At 34.0% G+C, this 23459-nt stretch overlaps 3 protein-coding genes across 4 annotated transcripts; 2 read left to right on the top strand and 1 right to left on the bottom strand.

Annotated features, from left to right (window-relative positions):
* The first annotated feature begins 895 nt into the window (after positions 1-895).
* Positions 896-9901, top strand: LOC101204322 (phosphoglucomutase). Of its 2 annotated transcripts, XM_004149857.3 has the most exons (18): positions 896-1039; positions 3089-3307; positions 3576-3636; positions 3906-4089; positions 4367-4419; positions 4934-5022; positions 5912-6151; positions 6248-6312; positions 6811-6871; positions 6955-7072; positions 7181-7262; positions 7343-7415; positions 7487-7548; positions 8238-8333; positions 8488-8642; positions 8726-8822; positions 9339-9416; positions 9502-9901. In XM_004149857.3, exons 1-18 carry the CDS (start codon positions 1033-1035, stop codon positions 9607-9609), a joined length of 1848 nt encoding a protein of 615 aa, XP_004149905.2. In that variant the 5' UTR covers positions 896-1032; the 3' UTR covers positions 9610-9901. The 2 variants fall into 2 exon arrangements, with proteins under 2 accessions (XP_004149905.2, XP_011657493.2); XM_011659191.2 differs by lacking the exon at positions 3089-3307 and having other exon boundaries at positions 901-1039.
* Positions 9902-11116: 1215 nt separating this feature from the next.
* Positions 11117-13554, bottom strand: LOC101207861. Its single transcript, XM_004149872.3, has 3 exons — positions 13079-13554; positions 12336-12738; positions 11117-11667 (listed from the first exon to the last, which is right to left on the bottom strand). The coding sequence occupies exons 1-3, from the start codon at positions 13260-13262 to the stop codon at positions 11379-11381; spliced, it is 876 nt and encodes a 291-aa protein (XP_004149920.2). The 5' UTR covers positions 13263-13554; the 3' UTR covers positions 11117-11378.
* Positions 13555-13854: 300 nt separating this feature from the next.
* On the top strand, positions 13855-17953 carry LOC101205224 (mRNA-decapping enzyme subunit 2). Its single transcript, XM_004149861.3, has 8 exons — positions 13855-14105; positions 15079-15230; positions 15382-15509; positions 15621-15716; positions 16013-16165; positions 16688-16791; positions 16876-16943; positions 17134-17953. Exons 1-8 carry the CDS (start codon positions 13870-13872, stop codon positions 17307-17309), a joined length of 1113 nt encoding a protein of 370 aa, XP_004149909.2. The 5' UTR covers positions 13855-13869; the 3' UTR covers positions 17310-17953.
* The last annotated feature ends 5506 nt before the right edge of the window (positions 17954-23459 follow it).

The raw sequence follows: 23459 nt of genomic DNA, 5'->3' as shown, positions 1-23459 counted from the left end.
CGCTAAATAGATACATTTGTCATCTATTTAAAGGATCTTGTATTGAAGGAAGAAAAATTTTGAAGTGTTGAAGCTTTGAGGAATAGAATATTCAAATTTTTACAAGCTCTCAAGACGTACAAGTTCGTAATCAACATCTTCTAAAAGACTGAAGAGAAGCTTTCAAGACGTGCAAGTCCGTATCAACCTCAAGATTAACATATTTTGAAATATTAAAGAATTTGAGATTAAACTTTAATTAGACTCCAAAATATCGAAATTCATACTAACTTGCGACTACAATATCCCAAAAATCGAAAACTAAACAGTTCTAAAATTTTTATTTCGCATCAAAAAAGCAAATACTATAAACTATATTTACAATATTTATCAAAAGTTTAATTCCACAAATTACATTTCGTGTGAATACTATTCTTTTAGTAATTTTAAATATAATTAATTGACTTTTTAAAAACTAAACAAAAATACCTTTAGAATCTTCTAAATCTATCTTACAAAATCAATGACTAAAATGTATCATTTAAAAATTTAAAGACCAAAATAGTATACTTTTACAAACAATAGAAATCAATGACCAAACATACATTTTTAAATTTTAGCATTTCACACCCTTTAATTTTGATTCAATTACCTCATTTAATATCTACAACTTAATTATTCAATAATTATTAATATTTTTGGTTAATTCCATAAATTAATAAAAATAAGGTTAAATTGAAATGTCAAAATTAATTTTAATTTTATATAATAATAATGAAACTAACTAATTATAAATATCTTAGTTTAATCGGTAGATTTTAACCTAAGTAATTATGATTCAATCATAGTATATTGTTATATTTTTATAAATATTTTAATTTATTTTTGGTATATTTGTAAATAGGTATTTGTGAAAGCCAAAATATTGATTGATTTAAAGTCACCAAAGACATAGAACAGCAGGTGAAGAAAGGTGGAAGTTCTTGCTATCTCCGCACTGCCGAATAGCTTCTCTCCCTCAAAATATTGTAGAACCAAATCTCTGCTCTTTCAATGGCAGGTACACTTCATTTCATTGCAGTCTCTTAAGTTCTTCGATTTACAATTTAAGTTCAATTCCATATTCTAATATTCCATTTTTCCGGACAATCTGAATTTGGCATTATTGTATCATTTCGCCATATGTTGAAAATTCATTTCCCTCCGATGCGGTTCCTTCTTCTGGGAACTACTATGCAATTACTGGCAATCGAATAGGGGATAAATCTGTTGTTATGTGACGTCTTCGTTGACAATAGTTATATTGATGTAATACTATGTGAAAGTGAAGAGTGCGCTCAAGCTTTTGATTTCATTTCTTGTTCCTTCGTTCGTTTGTCAAGTTTCCTTCGATTGAATTTTGAAATTGTGTTGGAGTATTAGACTGGAGTGAGCTTCAGGAAGAAATGACTTAGCATGGGTTTTAAGTTTTTTTTAGTACAACAAATTTTCAACCCTGAGGGATGGAGTAGATGCCTTTGCCTCAACTTGTTAGTTATGTTTATTCAATCTTCCCACTATGTTGGCGACACATGGGAAATTCTCTTTAATGTATTTATCAGGTCTTTTAACTGTCGTGACCCATCAATCAACCCTGCATCACTGCAGATTTCTCAAACTATGACACTTTCAAGTTTATTTCCAAACTAATGGAAGATTGAATACAAAAAAGACTAGTAAAATTTCAACAGAAAAAACGAGTCAAATGACTATCAGAGTTTCACTCTTTTGCCAGACCATATTTTTACAGTATGTAGATGTTAAGCTTCAATCTTCCCTCTGGTCAAGGAGATTAGAATAATTTAGACCGTATTCATGGCTCACTCATTTCTAGCCATGGGCAACATAACTAACACAGAAGAGCAAGAGCAAGACTTCTGTCTTGTATGATTTTGAAGAATTGGGATAAATGAATGTACCATAACCTATCATCTTATCTGGAAGAATCCCCCTCCATTGCTGTTCCCTTGATTCGTCATATCTGGAAGAATAAAATTCCGAAGAAGGTGAAGTTTTTCTTATCGTCGCTTGCTTACAGAAGCCTCAACACCCATGAGAAACTACAAAAAAAAATTCAGAACACATTGCTTAGCCCCTCGATGTGTTGCCTATGCTCTAAAGATGAGGAAACCTTGGATCATTTATTTCTACATTGTCCCTTCACAAAAAAAGCTTGGAACACTCTGTTTGGTATTTTTGACTTGGAGCTTTGTCTTCCTAGTAAGATTGATAGTTGGATGATTGAAGGTCTTAATATTAGAGGTTACAGCCCTAAAGGAAACATCTTATGGAAATGTGCGACACGTTCCCTTTTGTGGAGCATTTGGAAAGAAAGGAATAGCAGAATTTTTTAAGATAGATTTAATTCTTTTGATTCTTTTTGGACTATGGTTCAGCACACAGCCTCTTGGTGGAGTACGAATTACACCAAACACTTTTGTAATTATAGCCTTTCTATGATTTTCAACAATTGGAAGGCCATCATTTCTTAGTTCCCTAGCTTCTTCCGGGGAGGGCCCTCTTGTCCCTCGCCCTTAGGATGTTCTGTTCTGTTATATGAATATATTTGTCTCTTATCAAAAAAAAAAAACCTATCATCTTAAGCTTTTGGGTTGAGTGGTAATTTAATATAATATTAGAGCAAAATGTCCCCTGTCCGAACCCTTGTAATGTCTTTTCATCTTCAATCAATGTTGATTGCTAGTTTTTGGAGCTTCTACGAGATTTCAAGTCCACAATTGACGAGAAGTGTTGGTATGATTAAATTTAGTGTAATCGATTAGATTGAGCTTTTGGTTTAAGTACTGATTGAACAAGCACGAAGAAAAAGGAAGAGAGGTATGTAACAAGTTGCTATAAAATTATTCAATTGTTGCAGAAGTTAATTGTTCACGACCCACACAGTAGTGGTGCGGTGCCAAACTAATGAAGATTAAAGTTTTCTCTGTGTTTTTAGCCTAAATAAAATGCTCAATGGCCTGAAGTGGTACTTCAGGAACAATATGACTACTAACATGATGGATTAATATTCTATGAATACTAAGTCTATAAATTGTAAATTTTTATGCAGCAATTTCAGGGAAGGTTTTCCAAAATATTAATGTATCACAGTGCTACCAACAGTCTAGGCAGTTCAGCAACCAATATCGAAGGGACTGTTTTGCCCCTTTTAACTTGCCTGCCTTTGATGGAGGGAAGGTTGCATGGACTAGCATCTCATCCATGCAGTTGCGCACCTTTTCCACACCCCAGATAAATTTTATTATTCGAGGACCTGTTCCCTGCAATGGTCTGTTCTAGACTCTCACTATCCAGGTTGACATCAAGCGTAAAACCACCATGCTAGACATCCTTTAGGATTTTCTTTTGCTTGATTCCTTTCATGCATAAAGTTTGCTTGCATTTTCTGCTGAGTTATTTTTCTTTCAATCCTTATTATTTGTTTGACTTCGGTTGTATATGGTGCCACTTCATATTTTTTTGTTTATGTTTTTCAATTACTAAAATTTTATAGCTTTGCCATCTAAACAATACTTGTGTTCATGATCTTATTGCAGCTGCTCCATCTACAATCTCTTCTCTTGACAATATTGATTTCCAGAAGCTTCAAAATGGAAGGTACTTAAAAATTACCTTCTTTTCTTACCACGTTCTGCCATTTACATCTATTTATTTTATAAAATACTTGAGATATCATCTTCTCATTAAGCCAAGCATGTGAAATTTTGATGCATCTTGGAGTTGGGAGGACTTAATAGTACTGAGCATCTTACTCATCTTACTTATGCATTTTATATTGAGAAATTGTCTGATATGGCAGCCCCCTTCCCAAGATTTTGTAGCTGGTCTCTATTGGCTAAAACGTGTCAGTGTTGCTTAACTTGCAGTGATATTCGAGGTGTTGCTGTTGCTGGTGTTGAGGGGGAACCTGTGAATCTTACTGAACTAGTTGCAGAAGCAATAGGAGCTGGCTTTTCTGCATGGTTATTAGAAAAGAAAAAAGCTGATGGTTCACAACGCTTGAGAGTTTCTATTGGACATGATTCACGTATTTCAGCTAAAAAATTACAGGTATTTTACAACCTCCACTTGATGTTTGGATTTAGTAATTTAATGCTGAAGTTATTAATTAACTTATCTAACATTTAGACCTTTAAAAACTTGATGTTTTTTCATTTGAAATCAGCTCCTTCACATGTCTCATGTTACATAATTATTGCTTGAACTTGTAAACTATAAATTGCGTTCAGTATGTTCAGTTGAATGAAATATCTAGTAATTAATGAACCCCATCCATCCTTTGTGGTTTTCGTTTTCTTCTATTTCTGACATCCCAATCAACTTTCAGGATGCAATTTCTCAAGGTATAGCTGGTGCAGGGCTGGATGTTATTCAATACGGGTGGGTTATATTCACAGGCCAATATTGATTTTGTAGTCTCTGTGGATAATATGATAACACATATAGATGTTATTACTTGTGTGCAAAGTGGTTAAATTTTTACTTAATTATTCCATGGCCATCTCTCTTTCTCTCTCACCTTTTCTCTGATAAGAAACCAAAGAACATAAATCAACAATGGAAGTCCAACAACAAGGGCCTGATCAAAGGGACAGGGCTGAAGAACAAAAACAATACTAATACTAGTAATACTAAAAGAAGAAAAAAAGGAAACAAAAAAAAGGAAGAAAGAAAGAAAGAAAACCAAAAATACACACATTCCAACTAAATCTAAAAAATTGCAATTATCATGCTTTGCTATTTTGTATAACTGGATCCAACTTCTTTATATTTTTTAGTCTAATGACATTATCTTTTGACTAGATACACAAGGAATAATACTTTTCCTTAGTAACTATGATGCTGATCATCTGCTATGGGAGACTTATGTTTGATATCTTTTCTTCTTTTGTAGATTAGCTTCTACACCAGCTATGTTTAACAGCACTCTCACTGAAGATGAAGCACTTTTTTGTCCTGTTGATGGATCTATAATGATAACTGGTAAACTATACATTAAAAAGTCTCTGAGTTTTGGGTTTCTTTTACGGAATGAAAAGAAAGCAAATTTATGAAAAATTCGCCGAAAGCTGGGTGTTTATGGAAAGGTTTCTGGTTTCAATCCTTTCAGAACTGAACATACATTACAGCTCTTTTTCATCTTGAATTGACAAAAACTTCCTGGCTTTCTCTTTACCATCCTAAGAAAATCTACATCCATCTCAGACTGTTTGACCTTGACGTTGATACCCCATGTTAGATCCAACAGATCCATTTTCCTGCTAAGAAAGAATGAGTCCTTTGCACAATGCTAGAATAGTCATATAGTCAATTGGAATTTAGCATGGAAAAAGTAATTAGTATAGGGAGAATGATGGGAAAATTCAAGAATGGGGCTGCGTATTTGGACAGTTGTCTACTAATTTAACTTTGGCAGAAGAATGTTAGAAAGAAAGACTCTTGAATATCTTCTCAAATTCTCAGCCCATCTTACTACTTAATAGTATCTACTATTGAGTACTACTGTCAGCTGTCATATCTTCAACAAGAAATTGGGCAAGGGCATTTTTTAATCTTTCATATTTATGGAGAATAGTAGATAGACAGTGACAGAGTGTTGAATTATGTGCTTAGCGACATTGTTTCTGAAACAGTAGTGCTGTGTATCAACTAAAAATTTTAGTGTAATGGCCACATTAGCCTTCTATTAGAGATTTGCAATGAAATCAGAGGCTACGAGGACCTTTTTTTTATGCATTTTGCATTTTGAAGCCTGGAACCGAACAAAATAATTGCAGAAAGATAGAGGCCAAAATTCTTGCACCATATTTATTTATTTATTTTCCTTGTTATATGTGCTTACACGAATCTCAAATACTGTTATTTTTTGTAGCAAGTCATTTGCCGTTCAACAGGAATGGATTCAAATTTTTTACTAATGTTGGTGGGCTTGGCAAAGCTGACATTAAAGAAATTCTGGGACGTGCTGCAGAATTCTATAGAAATCTGAATAGCACAGATGGTTTGAAAAATTCAAGGGGGAAAGGTTCTGCAACAATAAAGCAGGTTGATTACATGAGTGTCTATGCATCTGATCTCGTGAAGGCAGTTCGTAAAGCTGCAGGAAATAAAGGTGCAATCATCTAAACTTTTCATTGTGCTTAAATGGATGTGGAGATTAAAGTTTATGAGTCAACTTGGTTATATATGTCAATTTCTTAATTCTCAGAAAAGCCCTTGGAAGGATTCCACATTGTTGTTGATGCTGGAAATGGAGCAGGAGGATTTTTTGCAGTAAATACCTGTCCTCTTAACCCCCACCCACACTATGGACGCCATCTGATTTTTAATCAATTCTTTATTTATGCCCATAGTTCAAAACCTCTAAAAAGATCATCCTTTATTTTTGTGCTTGTGCTAACACTTTTTGCTTTTCCACTTTCACAAGCCTGCTTATTTTCATTTTTAGCTCCATATAAATTGAATTTATAGATGTTCTTCTACAGTTCTACTTTTGTTGGCTGATTCTAGTGAAGGTTTTATATGTTACATGTATGTACTAAAGAAGTTCTTCAATCATGGGTGAGTTGATCACATGGTAAAGAAAAGTCCAAACATTTTATACTTTGAAAAAATGAAGAAAAAACATAAGAAGTTATTGTTGTAATCATTGTAAAGCCCTAAGAACCATCACAAAGTTACTTGCCTTTACCATATTGTGCAGAAATTGAAAAGATGCTAGATCAACAAAATTATACATTAACAAAGTTCTAAACTCCAATCTCTTATCAGGCCAAGGTGCTAGAACCACTTGGTGCAATCACTTCGGGTAGTCAGTTCTTGGAGCCAGATGGTAATATTTGGTTTGGCAAAAGTTAGGTTGGTCCAGTTTCAAAATGGTTTATAAGATTAAAGAATAAAATTTATTTGTGCCAGGTTTATTTCCAAACCATATACCAAATCCCGAGGACAAGACAGCAATGAGAGCCATAACAGAGGCTGTCCTTCACAACAAAGCTGATTTAGGGATCATTTTTGACACAGATGTTGACAGGTAATAATCAATGCTGTAATGATAGTTGGTGCTACTAATGCTTAACTATTAATGATTGAATCGCTTTTATGCTATGCTCTATTGTTTCAAAACATCCATTTGCTTCAGATCTGCTGCTGTGGATTCTACTGGACGTGAGTTTAACCGGAATCGCTTAATCGCCTTGATGTCTGCCATTGTTCTTGAGGAGGTATTTTTGTATCAGCTCTCTGAAGAGATGTTGTCTTTAATTAGTAAAAGTGGTCCCAATAGTTTTTTTCTTCTCTCCAGCATCCTGGCACCACTATTGTTACAGACAGTGTGACCTCAGATGGCCTGACCTTGTTTATAGAGAAGAAACTTGGTATGAAGGATTCCAGAAATATCTTTACTTTAGTTATAGATTCGTATCTAACTCGATGTTTTTTTTTTCAGGAGGAAAACATCACAGATTCAAAAGAGGCTACAAAAATGTCATTGATGAAGCTATCCGTTTGGTAAGATTTATTGTTCTACTATATTCTAATACCACCATGGTTGGTATCAATGAGTTTCTCAGGGACACGAACACTTTGGGACACTTTTTTTTTCCTTGTAGAATATTTGTGTATATATATGATATATTTGATTATTCATAATAGATAATACATATAATTTAACATTAAAAAAACATATACTTCACTAAAGCAGAGTCAAGTCAATTATCAAATGTGGGGAGTTTGAGGATTTTGAAGAATTTGGTTGGGTACGGCTAGTGAAAGATGTCTCCTAACAGTTTAGGAATGATCAATATTTATAGAATCTCTGTTTTTTTTTCATGTTATGTTGGGATTTAATTTTAAAATCATAGTTACAAAAAGAAAGTTTTCGTTATCCATGTGAGTGAAGAAGAAGAAACAAAATCAAAGTACTCCTATAGCCGTCCGAATGACATTTTGTTAAATTTTTCATAATATTTATTCAGTAAGACAGGATCCTGTTCTTCCATTTTCACCTTATACACGTGCCTTTAGAGCGGGCAACTATAGAATTGTCCATGGCTTATGGGCTTGCGTTTACTCATTTTACAAGAAGAAGAGTATCAGTTATTGTCAGTTGTCTTTTGTTAGGCCTGGTTATCTAATATATTCAACTTTTATCTTGTCAGTAATCTTTATAATAAAACAATAAAATACTGATGTTGTAGAATTCTATTGGTGAGGAGTCACATTTGGCTATTGAAACCAGTGGTCATGGAGCTCTTAAGGAGAACCATTGGCTTGATGATGGCGCATATCTCATGGTGGGTGTTTCTATTCGATATAGCATCCCACAAATTTTTTCTCTTTATTTTTGATATGTTACCAATTGACAATAGTTGTCTGTCTTACATGTACTAATCTAATTTCTCTCTTTAGCTTCATTGTTTCCTTTAACAATGTAAAAATGAATCTCAGGTCAAAATTTTAAACAAACTTGCATCAGCAAGAGCCTCAGGATTAGGTGGTGGGAGCCAAGTTTTGACCAATCTGGTGGAAGGTTTACAAGAGCCTGCTGTTGCTGTTGAGTTGCGTTTAAAGATAAATCAAAACCATCCAGACCTTCAAGGAGGGTATGACCTATATGATTTTGCTTTAGAAGGTATTCCTCTCTTGATTCCTTTGCACAAAGTTTCTAATAAATCAATGTTTCCAGACCCTTCCGCGATTATGGAGAAGCTGTGCTGAAACATGTTGAGAATCTTGTTGCTTCTGATCCCAAGCTTATGAAAGCTCCTGTTAACTATGAAGGGGTAAGTTTAGATTTGTCTGCTGGATGACATCAGTTTAAAAAGGTTAAATTAAAAAAATAAAATTCCTAAAGAGTTTTGTCCTTTGTTTAAAAATACCCCCATTCTTTCCAAAGTTGATATATTACCCTTGGCCTATCTTAAACATTTCAAAACTACACTTGGATTAAAAATTCTTTAGAATTTCGGACAAAATTTGGGCCATTTGGATTAGTGAGAGACGCTTATGAAATATCAATTGTATTGGAACTTTTGAAAGAATAGAAGTATTCTTGGAATTTTTTCTAATAGAAGTACTTATAAGACAAAAGGACAAAGTTCAAGAGTATATTTTCTAATTTAGCCATTCAAAAGTTATATCCTTCATCTATAACAATTTTCACAACTTCAGTTGTCAATTTTCCATTTAGTAAATTGGTTTTAACAAAAAGCAATAGGATTTGTTGTGTATCAAGAGAATACTTGTGGATGTAAATGGTTTGTTCGGATAAATAAATCATCTGTTCAACTCGAAAACAGGTTCGGGTTTCTGGATTTGGTGGGTGGTTCCTTCTAAGACTCTCATTGCATGATCCTGTACTTCCTCTTAACATCGAGGTAAACCATTCATCCATATCTAAGTTGTTTGTACGATTTTGGTATGTCTTTACATCTAAAAGATTGTGAATAATGTGTATTCTAGGCACCAAGCAATGACGACGCCATAAAACTCGGCCTTGCAGTCTTATCTGCTGCCAAGGAATTCCCTGCTTTGGATACGTCTGCACTAAACAAATTTGTTCAAGTATGAATCAGTTCCCGAGGTATACGACCTCTGTATTTCTCAGACACCAATATTCCTAAAAAAACACTTCTGCTCTTCTCACTACACCTCGTCTATAGGCTTCGTCGTTTTTTAGTTTCCAGGCATGAACCACAGATTTTTTTCCCACAACTCTCTGAATGATAAACTTCTTGGTGAGAACTATTTTTTCCTTTTCCAATCATTCCATTTTCATATTCTCAATCTCTATCTGTGTGTTATTTCTAATAAAAGCAAGGGTTTTGAAATAATAGATGACATTTCTAATCTTTTGTTAGAAGTTGATTGCATTTTGAAGTCCACCTCGAAAACTTGAACTTCATTTTAATTCAAGTAATAAAGCCTTGAGTACTTTCAATTTGATTAGATACCAAATTAAACTTGTTTTATTTTCTTTGTTAAAATTATAGATTAAATCAACTAGATACGTACTTTTATATGGTAAAAATATTTCAATGAGTTCTATATTAGATCTCGATCAAGGGTTAGGCTGGCAGTGGTGGATAGATTCTGATTCAAAAACCAAGTTAGATCTTGATCTATTTATTTCTTATGTGTCTATTAATAAAATATAGAATTTTTTTCATGGATGACAAATAAATTGAATCCATTTAAAAATATATATAGAATTTTATTTTGAAAAATTGACTATAAAAGAATTAGATAGTTTTTGCTATATCTACCACTACTTTCAAAAACAACTTTTTTGCTATATTTTAAAATGGTTTTCTTTCTAACATGTTAGAAAAAGAATCCCAATGAATTAAAATTTACTGCAAATATCAATAATATTTTTATATTTTGGATTGTATCAATTAAAACTTTGAATTAATAATTTTATTTAATTTTGAACTAATAATTTTATTTTAAATTACAAATTTTCGCAATATCAATTTATATTTTGCCCAATCAATATTGTATCAACCTTAATGATTTAAGTCAACTGATTTAAAAAAATTTTAATTTGACGTTTAATTGCAACATTATTTATAGTTGTTTTCAAATATAACAAAATGAAACAAAATACTAATAAATCTAGCAAAATATCCTAGTCCACCGCAATAGACTAGTGTATCTATTTGTGACATTTTACTATATTCGTAAATATATTAATCAGTTTTGTTGTTTAAAATAAATTTTCAATGTTAAACGTGCATAAACGTCTTTAAGTGCTAATTTTACAAAATGGATAATGAGATTTGATATATAGATGATTCTCAAGAGACCTTTTGAATAAGTGTTTAATTAGTTATAGTTAAAAAAAGAATCAAAATTGATACAATTATTAATGTAATATTCAAATTGATAACTCCTCAAATTTGGATGATAAAATATACTTTTGGTCATTAAGATTGGTGAGAGACACTTCCCAATTGGTTTATAAAATTGTTTAAATAGTCTACCATACTAGACCAATCGCACTGAAATGTACAACTTGGGCTGCAGTTCTTTGAACTGTCTTATTTTCTTAATAATTTCTTTGAAAATTCGCATAGAAAACCATAAAACAATCAGCAGGATCATATAAAGATTCCACATAATGTTATTAATCATACAAACAAGGGAGCAATGTGCACCATTATACAATACAAATACAAGATATTCAGCTAACCAAAGTTCTCCTATCATTTATACAAGCTGTTCTAAAATATCCCACCATTCATTTCTATTTTGTTCAGAGATGGGAGTTTCTTTTGCACCCTTTTCTCCCCACTTATTTTAATCTTTAAATAATGTTGAAATGCCCTCTGAAGTTACTAAATTGAGGCTGGGTTTTTCAGAAGCTTCATCATGAAACTGTACTTGATGTCTGGAGAGGTCTTTGGCTGAGGCCAGTTTGCTCCTTCAGGTACTTTGATGCTCTTGAAACCCTGACCTTTATACAGCTTTGTAGCCCCCGGATTGTTCGTATCACAATGTAATGCGATTGCTCGGCAGCCCCAGTTCCTGGCTTCGGCCTCCGCCTTTAGTATTAGCTTTTTTGCTATCCCCTTGCGTCGAAACCGCTCACGAACTGCTACATTTGATATGTATGCAATCCCTGTCCTGCCATGGAAGATGTAAAAACAAGCAAAGGGATTATATTACATTTGAATTGATTTGGAGAACCATTGAACGGTGAGAAACTCGAAACTACATCATTGGAATGGATCAGACTTCAGCTGAAAACAATGGATGAAGCTCAAATTTTCAGGAAAAAATAATTTTAGATCACCTCTTTCTTTAGAGGAATGTTATCACTGAACTGTAGTAATATTGATAAAGGGTTAGTTGCTAAATACAGATCAGATGCCTACAAAAAGACTTAAATTCAGTTCATCTGATCGGTTTCAACTGCAAAATCAAGTGCAAGTATCCTAGTTTGACATTAAACCAAACTTTCCTGCCTCACTTGAAGAAGCCAGATCAGTATAAGCTGAAGGGTATTGTTATTGTTCCTCACTGAGTCAAACGATCCAAATGTAAAGGAACGTCAAGATTTGATACTTCCACACGACAAATGTGTGAATTGCAGACTTATGCATAACATCAGAAAGACTTAAGCATAACATCAGAAAACCTGTTACTTTTACTGTTTTACAATAGCAGACTTACGCATAACATCAGAAAGATAAAGCCGAAAACTGAATTACTTCAAAACAACAATAGTTCTTCTTGTCTAAGAATAGTCCTATTCCACAAGATAATCAAATGTAATATACTTTAATGCTCACCTTCTTTGCCGCATCGGTCCTTTTCTTGGTAAGAAATCGGCAACGGTATCAACTGTTAATATTCCAGCGACATAGCCCTTGTTGAGACTAACTTTACCATCAAATCCTCCAATCTTGAAGTCATCAGGACCAATAAGAAATGAGTCATTTTCTGAGCCACCAATTACAGCAACCAAACAAATCCTCCTACAACCATTTGGCACAGACAATCCAGATAGCATAGCCACAAGCCTATCAACCCTCAACACAAAATCCAATGGGAATGAGTATTCTGGGAAGAAGGAACTGCAATGAGTCTCAGCAACTTCCCAACAGTCCTCTATTCTTGCCTCTCTAACTGTTATCTCAGGAGTTAGAGTTGGAAATAAATCAAAAACTTGACTCGCTTTACAAACTCTTGCACCTGAAGGAAAATACCAGAAGAATCAAACTGAAACCCCATAGCCTAACTAAATGACCAATTCATTACACAATGAAATATGCATTTCTAAGCTCCAATGTCCACAATCCAGTAAAACTCCAAAACAATAACTATGAATCCATAAAGCCGGAAACTCAACAAATCAATAAACACCCATAAGAAAAAAAGACTTTGACCAAACAAATGAAACCCAAATCCATAAAACACTCGATAGCAACAACCAAACTGAGAATCAGCAGAGAAAGTAAAGTAACAAACAAAGGAAGAAGAATCAAAGAAACCCATGAAAAGGGGGTGTTTTTAAGAGAAAGTAGACACCTACCGGAGGCTGATTTGGGGGGAGAAAGAAGAGAGACGCCATGAGCAGAAGCAGATTTGTGGGGATTGAAGTTTGTGGAAGAGCAGGGTCTCAAGGAAGTGTAAGAAGAAGAAGAAGAGGAAGAAGATGATGATGATGATGAAGAAGAGGTTGAAGAGACTGTGAGTCCTAAGGATATGGCCCGCATTTCCAAAGCGATCCAATTGCTTGGCTTCTGTAATCCTCAGTGTTCCTCAGAAATTGGAGATTCTTTTTGGGGAAGAGCGTGGTAGTATAAAGGATTAGCAGGCGATGAAGGTGGCACACGTGTGATCATGGTTTGAAGAAACGGTGGTGATCGGCTGACCAGCTGAGGATGGTTCGTCCCGATGTGAATTTTATGATGTGAGGTCCGGATGAGTCTCTGAAGCACTGCCACTCACCTCCAAAATCCAAAACTCTCTTTGGTCAAATCAAAGCATCCTTCCTCAAAACCATACTTCACCCACCTCCGACATTGATTACATCACCATCACCGGAGGTTAGAAGTTTAAATTTAGATTAAATTTTTAATTTTACTCCTCATCATTTGAAAATCCCTTATAATTTAATCTTAAAAAACTTTTATAAAGTGTCTCTACGTTAAAGCCAAAGGTGGGTTAAAAAATTTCTCTGAGTCCGTATTATTTGATTTAACTTTATAATAAATTTCAAATTTGTCATTTCAAGATTTAATTTGATAGAAAGTTTAAATTTAGGTTGAAAAGAAAAAAGGTTCGGTCGAAGCGGTCGGGTAAATAACACGAACCGGCCCGATGGATATTCATAGAATTGAGTCAAACGAGCATATCGGGTTTTATCGTTTCGCGGCTGCTACACTTGTTGGTGTGTGTTCGGGTGAGGGTCGAAGAAAAAGAGCTGAAAATCTTCATCCTCCTTTCTTCCCGATTTCCAATTCTCCGAACTCCATGGCCGCTCTTCACCACTCCTCTTCCACTACGCCCGTCAAAAACGGCCTTCCTCCTCAAGAACTCATCGACGATCTTTGCAGGTCTTTTCTTCAACTCAACTCAACTCTCACTTTTCTTCTTTCTTCTTTTTCTTCTTCTTCTTCTTCAACTCCTCCATAATGTACTTCCATCATCTCATTCCTTTCATCTCCACTGTCTTCTTTTTTCTTTTTTCTTCAATGTTTTTTCACATTCTGTTGATTACTGTTTTGCAACGCCATCGATCGTAATTGAGAGAACTTGTTAAAGAAGAGTAGTCAGTTTACTTGCTTAAAGTTCCCCTTAAAAACGGCGATGAAACTTAGGGAGTTGAAATTTGGAATTTGAATGCGGTTTATGAGAAAGGAACATAGTGGATCGGCTACACGGATGTTCCTTCTATGTATGTGTATGTGTATGTGTATTTGTTTTTGTTATTGTTTTGAGTGATATCTCTACTTACTTAACTTGAACATGATTGATGTCGAACAATTTCTGTTTATGAATTATGGTAGGGAGTATTGTTTGTTCATATTTTTGTTAAGAGGAGTTTGTTGGCACGTTACTGGGTGTGCGGTTGAATTGTTTTTCCTTTCTTTCTTTCTGGAAGCAACGTTATGTTCTTCAATGTAGCAACAGGCTAAGAAATTTTGGCCTTGAACATTGATGACTGATAATGTTATTAGATGTCAAAGGACGATTTATGCAAAATAAAAGAAGCTCTGCTTGATTGATTTTTTGGAGGATCTTTTAGAATACAGTTTCCGATACTGATTTAGTAAGAAATTTCACAGGTATTTATCAACAGATGGACTAGAATTTTTATTGGAAACTTAGTTGTTACTCGAATAAAAGGTTGTTTTTTCTTGGACCTAGATCCATTTCATCCATAGTCTTTGTGTGAGATTTGACCTTGATGGATCTTAGATTCATTCTTCGTTATTTTCCTTATTTTCTAACCTGCTTGATGCAGCATTGAATCTCTTTTCCTCTTTCTTTATTTTCTTAAATATTTGTCTTGCTTTTTTTCTGCAGTCGTTTTGTTTTGAATGTGCCGAAAGAAGATCTACAGTCATTTGAGAGGATTCTATTCCTCATAGAGTATGCACATTGGTTTTATGAAGACAATTCTGTGGAAAGAAATCCATCTTTAAAGTCATTGAATCTGAAGGAGTTCACTTCATTAAGTATCCTGCACTGTTTTGCAACCATTTGATTATGGAAAAATAATTCGGAGTTCTCTTTCTATATATCTCTCTCAAATGATGACTAATAATTGTTAGTGGTATACTTTATATCAGTGTTTGCACATTCCTGTTTTCCCTTACTATATATCAGTGTTTAAAAGCTGTGATGTTTTAAGACCATATGTTGCCCATATTGATGATATCTTTAAAGACTTCACTTCATACAAGGTTCGAGTTCCTGTAACTGGGGCAATCATACTGGATGAGACATTTGAGCGGGTGAGGTCTTGTTAATGAAACTTGGCTCACTTAGCCCCCTCCCCCCCCTCGCATTATTAATGCAAAGGATGTTGACAATGCTCCCTTTTTCTTATTATTGGCAAAATACAGTGCTTGTTAGTGAAGGGATGGAAAGGATCTAGTTGGAGTTTTCCACGCGGTAAAAAGAGCAAAGATGAGGAAGACCATGCTTGTGCTATTAGAGAAGTAAGCTTGATTCTTTCCGAATTTTCTCATTGCATAGTCAGCATTCTTGTGTGTCATGTAAATACCACTCTGATTGTAACTGCAAATTTCACTTGAAGTTTAATGAATTAGAAGGTGTCAGATGTTATTCCATTTTCTTCTATAGGATCTGGCCAAGGACTGAATTTTGGTTCAATAATGTTCCATATATGGGGGGGAAGTTTTTCAGTTACCGGGAAAATTTTACAAACATTGATTTCCTGTTGACAGACAGTACCGGGTCTTCTATAAATTTGAGATGTACCATTTGATTGCAGGTCCTGGAAGAAACAGGATTTGACATTAGTAATCTTCTCAAAAAATCTGAATACATAGAAGTTATATTTGGACCGCAGAGGGTGCGGCTTTACATCATTGCTGGCGTGAAAGATGATAATCTCTTTGCCCCGCAAACTAAGAAAGAGATCAGTGTATGTGTGTTTCCTTACCTCAAAACATTTTTCTAGAGTTTTATTTTTGATTTGCATTGAAATCACTACCTCAAAATATGTTTTTTAAAGTTTAGTTCTTCAGGTTTTTTGCCTGCCATTCTTTTAATATTTTAAGCATTTATTATCCTACTCGAACTCCTAAAATTGTCTTGGAGCCAACCTGAGCTTTGTTTAACCAGGTTAAGTGTTTTATGCCACCCTTGAAGGATCACAAGTTAAAATCTTTTCCTGTATTTGTAACATAATTCTTCTTCTTAAAAAAAAAAACAAAAAAAGTCTCATTCCTTTGAAGGTTTTGGTAATTATGAACTATCATCTGATTATGGGCCATGCCTATCAAATGTTGAAAAGGTAGGCGTGTAGCTTTTAATTTTGAGCCCAGAGAAAATGGGTTCAACAAATTTCTGGGTAGAACGTAAAAGAACAGGATTATTTATTAATAACAGGTCATCATTGGAACTTTCTATAGTTGAAAGCACGTACTTAACTATTTGTAAACAGGAAATTGCATGGCATCGACTCGATGATCTTGAACCAGCTAGTGATAATGTAATATCTCGTGGGATGAGCGGTCTCAAGCTTTATATGATTGCTCCTTTTTTGGCGTGAGTACACCTGTATATTGTTAATGATTTCTTCTTCATGCTTTAACAAATTAGATATCTTAAGGGGTCGGCCTTTTCGTGCAGATCTCTAAGGTCATGGATTTTGACACATCATCCCCCTGTTCGTCCAAACCCCGATATCCCAATAAGAGGTTTTCTTTTCTCAGCTTACTTAGAGATAATTAGATTTTGCTGTTATTTTCAAAGATAAGACTCTGTATTTCAGTTCAAGTTAATAGATTGTCCAAATTCCAATGCTTAATCTCACAAACTTACATTCATTAATTTACATATTTAGGGTTTCTGAAATATGCTAATGTAGTGTCTGTTCATGTTTTCAAGGACTAACGGTATGGAAGGCTAAGAACAGCTCGATAGGTAGCAGCAGTACAATCATAATGGAGAGCCAAATAAGTAAAGCAGAAGTGGAAGTTGACACTGGTCCAGGCAAGAGCTTCAGAAATTTCAAGTTTGATACTGCCTCAATCTTACAATCAATGGAAAGAGCCTTTTCTTAAGTCTTCTATAAGTCCTAAATTCCTTTTTTTTTCTTAATTAGCTCATGCTTAGACATTATAGATATGTCAGATTACTAACTCATAGTAACAGCAGAAGAAAAAAAAAAAGTAGAAATAGGAGTGATAGCATAGATAGAGAGGGAGGGAAAGTGATTTCATCTACCCAACCTTCCTCCTCCTCGCTATTTTGGACATAAAAAGTGTTGGTTTAGAGTTTTGATTTTGTGTGAAATTTGCATATAGTCTGTAGTCTATACAAAAGTATCGGTGTGAAAATGTTTGTAAAGAAAAGAAAAAGGCTCCAAGAATTGGCATGAATTTGGAGTGTTCTTGTGGTGAAAGAGAGAGATGGAGAAATCACTTCTTGATGTACTTTGCCAGCTTGATTGCAACGACAGGTATCAGTTCGTAGGAGTTTATGTTTATGGCAAATGGGGTTTTCTGTACAGAAACATTGATGTGAGAAATGTGTTGAACTTTGATGTTTACTTAGTTTTTATCGGTTTGGTTTGGTAGTCTTGTGGGGGTGAGCACTTTTAGAAATGCTTCTCCTCTTCCCTCCTCTTTCCCAGTGTGGCTCGGCTTCTACCCATTTCTTTGTTGTTTCACTGAAACTTTGCTAGTTATGTGTTTTTTCCTCTTTATATGCGATGTGTGTGTGCGAATTGTTAATGAATGTAAAAGAAAATACACTAAAAAATGTATTTGAGTGAGTCAAGTAAAAAGAAATTTTTAAAAAATACTCTAAAAGTGGTTAGTTATTGGGTGTTTCCTTTTTCTTTTGTCGAAATTTAAATTCAAGTGTTTTTTTTTAAAAGGAAATTAAGAAGTGTTTTTCAGTTAAAAACATTTATTCCATAAGTACTTTTTTATTGTTTTGAACGATGGTTGAAGCATTTTTTATTGAGCACCAAACATGGATTAATTATATGCTTTTTGACGTGTGATTCTCATTCAGTGAAAGATATAATTCTAAATGAATAAATCATATTTCAAAATGATTTTGAATATGATGGAAAGGATAAGATGTTTGCATCGCTTTTTAATGGACTAAAGTTGTTTATAAAATAACAATACTAATAACAATTATACAAGTAACATTTTGTACTTCCAAATAAATTGTTTGAGAATCGTTTATCTTTGAAACCACTTTCAAATATTTAGTTAATAAAATTTTAAGAGCTTAGAACTCTTTTTGACCTTTCATAAAGTTATTAGCTTTACTTTGGGAAATTGCCAAAAAAAAAATGGGTCAAAAGTGAAAAATAAATTAAATGAATTTTAGGATTGATTTTAAAAAGGTTGTTTTAGGACAAATTGTGTGTAAAATGTCTAGATTACCTTTCTTTAATTTTTCCTTAGTAAAGAGAGAAAAAAAATCATCAAATCTCTAGCCTCTAAATCTCTCTAATCTCTTTCAAACTCCCTTTCTCTTAATCTCTTTTGCGATTCCATAGCTAATTTTGATCGAGTTCTCGTGCTGTCCCGTAAGAGTTTATGTTTTTTGTTTGGTTCTCTAAATTGAGTGCTTATATTGTAGTATTAGTGTCTCATTCCTCAAGTTCATTATCATTTTCACATATTCATCTACTTCCTTGTTATTTTTCTTGCTTTTGTTAAATTTTGTCTTCATTGCTGACAAGACGTGAATTGACATGCAAGAAGCAAAAAAAATTATGCAAAGAGTAGATAAGGTCGTTACTTATCTAAACGTCACGAAAAATTTATAGCGGATAGAAGCAAGCAAGGGTGTCGAACCCAAGGGAGTGATCAATTTTTTCTTGAATGAAATGTTTGGAAATATAGAGATTAGTAACAAAAGGAAGATAAAAATATTGAAAACAAATTGGAAGACAATTGTAGGAGGGAATGAGAATGAGAGTTTGGTATGAAAAACAACTCACAAAAGAGGGAGATAGTAGATATTGAATACCAATGTGGTAAGTGATGCATGAACTTAGGCTTACATCAAATCTTATCATTAAATCAAAGAAGGTAAGGAAATTGAATTCTGCATAGCTTTAAAAGATAATTTGATTCAAGATTTCCTTGCAAGATCAAATTGCTTGACCTTGGAAGGAATTCTTGAATCAAAATTAAAAAAAAAAACAAGTAAAGAATTTCAAATGGTTTAGTTTAATAATTGCAATTCTAACTAAACCTATTATTCTTTTCATTAAAAAAACACAAGATGGATCAACAACAACTTTATATTCAAGGAATCAAAGAGAAATTAATTTGTGCAAAAAAAAATACAATTTAATTCCAAGAATTACCCAAAAACAATTGAAATCCAAAAGAGGCATTACTCGATCCAAAAATTGGGAGAGATAAAATGAAGAATCATGAAAATTTTGCATATAAGCAAGCAAATCAACTAATCTTGCATTAATTGAAATACTAGGGATAAATTGCTTACAATGTTGAACCAAAAAATCCATAAAATCAAGAATCAATATTACAAAATTCAATAAAATTGAATTAAACATCCAACTCTTGATGCAATTTATTGATGGTTCTAACAAAAATTACATGAAAATCAATGACTAATCAAACCCTAATTGTAAAGAAAAATGTAATTAATCAAATTCTCAAAGACTGAAAATGCCTAAGCCCAATTTACCTCAAAAGATTAGCCTTCCATCTTCAATATTTCTCGAAAAATGGTTGAAGATAAAAAATTATAGAGTGAGAGGAGGAATTTTGGAGGGTACTGTGAATTGTATTCAAATTGAATATGAAATTAGGAGTTATTAAGGGTATTTATAGGGAGAATTAGAGGAAATGAGCCAAAGTGTATTTCTAAGCCCAAGAAAAGATGAAAATTGGAGTAATTTCGAAAGTTTGGATATTAATTACAAAAAGGGGTGAGTGGGACTATAGCAAATTACTATAAATTAATTAAGGAGGTAGCAAATCTTTAAAATAATTGCAAATATGGAAAATTTTAATTAAATTATAAGGTAAATGATGAAAATGCCCCCAAAATATTCCAGTCTTCCGCTTTCTTCTCTTTTCTTCGGCTTCAGTTTGTATTTCTTCTGTCTTTCGTGTTCTTCTCTTTTCTTCAGCTTCACTTTGTATAACTTCTGTCTTCCGCTTCTCTTTTATCCGGCTTCACTTCGTATTTCTTTCGTCTTCGACTTTCTTCTCTTTTCTTCCAATTCGGCTTCACTTCAGAATTTCTGCTTCTTTCAGGTACTTTTTTTTTTTTTTTTTTTCTGTTTGTTCGTAATAGATTTGAAATAGATTTATGTGTTGGGATATTGAACTTGTTTGTTTGGTTTCTTTAGTTTAGCTTAATGTGCATATTTTGGGTGAGATGTTGCTTATAGTCTATAAATGATATGTTATTGTTAGTGATTGATAGATTTGCTTATAGTCTATCAATGATATGTTCTTGTCAGTGATTAATGGATTTGGAGGATGTTGAACTTGTTTCCTTGGCATGCTAATATGTTTTCAGTTTGTTTTTTGTTGCTTAGGGATATGGTCTATCAGTGATATGTTCGTATCAGTAATAGACTTGATGGGTGTTTAGTTTGTTTGCATTGAGGCGTTAGTAGATGCGTTAGTTCAATGATGTGTATTTTTCTGTATGTTGTTGCTCATGATTTATCAGTGATATGTTTCTATTATTGATAGATTTGATAGACCTTGAGAATGTTTGGTTTGCTTGTGGTAAGATGCATTGGTGGATGTTTTAGTTTAAGTGTTGTTTCTTAATCTATCAATGATAGGTTCTATCATCGATAGACCTGGAATATATTTAGTAAATACGTTAGTCTAATATGCATATTTTAGGTGTGGTGTTGCTTAGGGTCTATCAATGATATGTTCTCGTCAGTGATTAATGGATTTGGAGGATGCTGAACTTGTTTCTTTGGCATGCTAATCTATTTTCATTGGGTTGATGTATTTATTGTAATTATAATAGATGGATAAGAAAAAAACTATGGAAAAGGAACCAAATGAAAAAGGGATAAAAGAGCATCAATACATGAAGGTGAATCAAGCAAAAAAAAAAAAGGTATCCCACTATATATATATATATATATATTCTCTAAATTGTTAGGCTGCATAGTTGTAACTATTATTTTGCTTTAAACCGGGAAAACAAATAATTATTCCCAAAGAAATGTGAAAGTCTACCTTGAGAATCACCTAGTTGTCTAGAATTGGAAATCGGAGTGTAATCTACAAACTACCGACCATATTATTGAAAGCCTATCACCTAGTTGTCTAGATTTGCTTAAAGAAGGTCTATTTGCACACTTACTAAATGTGAAAATGACCAAAATACCTTTACAACTTTTAGCACAATTGATTAGAAGACAATGTGTCTCAACAGACAACAACGCTATTCTTTTCAACATTAAAGGTAAAACTGTGGAATTTGGTTTGCAAGATTTTTGTTTGATTACAGGGTTAAATTGTTGTGAATACCCTATTGAGGATGTTTTGGATACAAGAAGAAAATGAGTCGATGGTTAAACAATTGTTTTTTAGAAACAATAGTTCTATTAGTAGACAAGAATTGAAGACTGCTTTTAACTATCATTGTAAAACCTGTAGTGATGAACAAGAACTAGCCAAATTAGCCAATCTTTACTTCCTATACAATGTTTTCATTCCTAGACAAAATCACAATGGCCTAGAAAGGAACGACCCGACTCAGAACAGTGTCAAAGGTCTCGAAAGTTCACATCTGACCACTAGGTGGTCTCGTTTTGAGCGATATTAAAGTATTTTGCCCACAAAAGCCGAACGGTGATGCCCCAAACTTTGTTTTTTGGTTCCGTCCCAAAACGTCGAAGAAATGGCCAATGCTATGGCCTAGAAAGGAACGACCTCACTTAGAACAGTGTCAAAAGTCTCGAAAGTTCACATCTGACCACTGGGTGGTCTCGTTTTAAACGATATTAAAGTTTTTTTCCCACAAAAGTTGAACGGTGATGCCCCAGACTCAATTTTTTGGTTCCGTCCCAAAACGTCGAAGAAAGGGCCAATGCTATGGCCTAGAAAGGAACGACCCGACTTAGAACAGTGTCAAAGGTCTCGAAAGTTCACATCTGACTACTAGGTGGTTTCATTTTGAGTCATATTAAAGTTTTTTGCTCACAAAAACCGAACGATGATGCCCCAGACTCGGTTTTTTGGTTCCGTCCCAAAACGTCGAAGAAATGACCAATGCTATGGCCTAGAAAAGAACGACCCGACTTAGAAAAGTGTCAAAGGTCTCAAAAGTTCACATCTGACCACTAGGTGGTCTCGTTTTGAGCGATATTAAAGTTTTTTGCCCACAAAAGCCAAATGGTGATGTCCCAGACTCAGTTTTTTGGTTCCGTCCCAAAACGTCGAAGAAAGGGCCAATGCTATGGCCTAGAAAGGAACGACCTGACTTAGAAAAGTGTCAAAGGTCTCGAAAGTTCACATCTGACCACTGGGAGGTCTCATTTTGAGCGATATTAAAGTTTTTTGCTCACAAAAGCCGAACGGTGATGCCCTAGACTCAGTTTTTTGGTTCCGTCCCAAAAATTTTAAAAATGGGTCAATGCTATGGCTTAAAATGAAACTACCCAACTTAGAAAACTGTCAAAGGTCCCGAAAGTTCACATTTGACTACTAGGTGGTTTCATTTTGAGTCATATTAAAGTTTTTTACCCATAAAAGCCGAACAGTGATGTCCCATTCTCATTTATTTTGTTATTTTCCAAAACGTTGAAATCATGGTCAATGTTATGGCCTAGAAAGAAACTACCCTACCTAGAACGATGTTAAAGGTTTCGAAAGTTCACCTCTAATTACTAAGTGGTCTCATTTTTAGTAATATTAAAGTTTTTTGCCCACAAAAGTCGAACGGTGATGCCCAGTCTCAGTTTTTTGGTTCTGTTCCAAAACGTTGAAAAAGTGGCCAATGCTATGGTCTTTGAAAGAAACTACCCAACTTAGAACAATGTCAAAGGTCTCGAAAGTTCACATCTAACTATTAGGTGGTTTCATTTAAAGTAATATTAAAAAAATTTGCCCACAAAAGTTAAACGGTGATGTCCCAGACTTTGTCTTCTTTTTTTTTCCATCCCAAAACCTTGAAAAAAAGACTAATGATATGGCCTAGAAAGAAACTACCTAACTTAGAACAATGTTAAA

This window comes from Cucumis sativus, chromosome 6, assembly GCF_000004075.3.
Source record: "Cucumis sativus cultivar 9930 chromosome 6, Cucumber_9930_V3, whole genome shotgun sequence".
In the NCBI taxonomy this organism is placed as follows: Eukaryota; Viridiplantae; Streptophyta; class Magnoliopsida; order Cucurbitales; family Cucurbitaceae; genus Cucumis; species Cucumis sativus.
This window is presented reverse-complemented; position numbering and strand designations above follow the sequence as displayed.

Excerpts from the sequence above, each read along its gene's own strand:
- LOC101204322 (XM_004149857.3), top strand. Across the intron at positions 6,313-6,810 it reads GAGCAGGAGGATTTTTTGCA|GCCAAGGTGCTAGAACCACT; the intron begins GTAAATACCTGT and ends ATCTCTTATCAG. Across the intron at positions 6,872-6,954 it reads TCAGTTCTTGGAGCCAGATG|GTTTATTTCCAAACCATATA; the intron begins GTAATATTTGGT and ends TATTTGTGCCAG.
- LOC101207861 (XM_004149872.3), bottom strand. The coding sequence starts at position 13,262 with ATGCGGGCCATATCCTTAGGACTCACAGTCTCTTCAACCTCTTCTTCA. Across the intron at positions 12,739-13,078 it reads TCCCCCCAAATCAGCCTCCG|GTGCAAGAGTTTGTAAAGCG; the intron begins GTAGGTGTCTAC and ends ATTTTCCTTCAG. Across the intron at positions 11,668-12,335 it reads GGACCGATGCGGCAAAGAAG|GACAGGGATTGCATACATAT; the intron begins GTGAGCATTAAA and ends CTTCCATGGCAG.
- LOC101205224 (XM_004149861.3), top strand. The coding sequence starts at position 13,870 with ATGGATATTCATAGAATTGAGTCAAACGAGCATATCGGGTTTTATCGT. Across the intron at positions 14,106-15,078 it reads CTCATCGACGATCTTTGCAG|TCGTTTTGTTTTGAATGTGC; the intron begins GTCTTTTCTTCA and ends TTTTTTCTGCAG. Across the intron at positions 16,792-16,875 it reads ATGATTGCTCCTTTTTTGGC|ATCTCTAAGGTCATGGATTT; the intron begins GTGAGTACACCT and ends CTTTTCGTGCAG.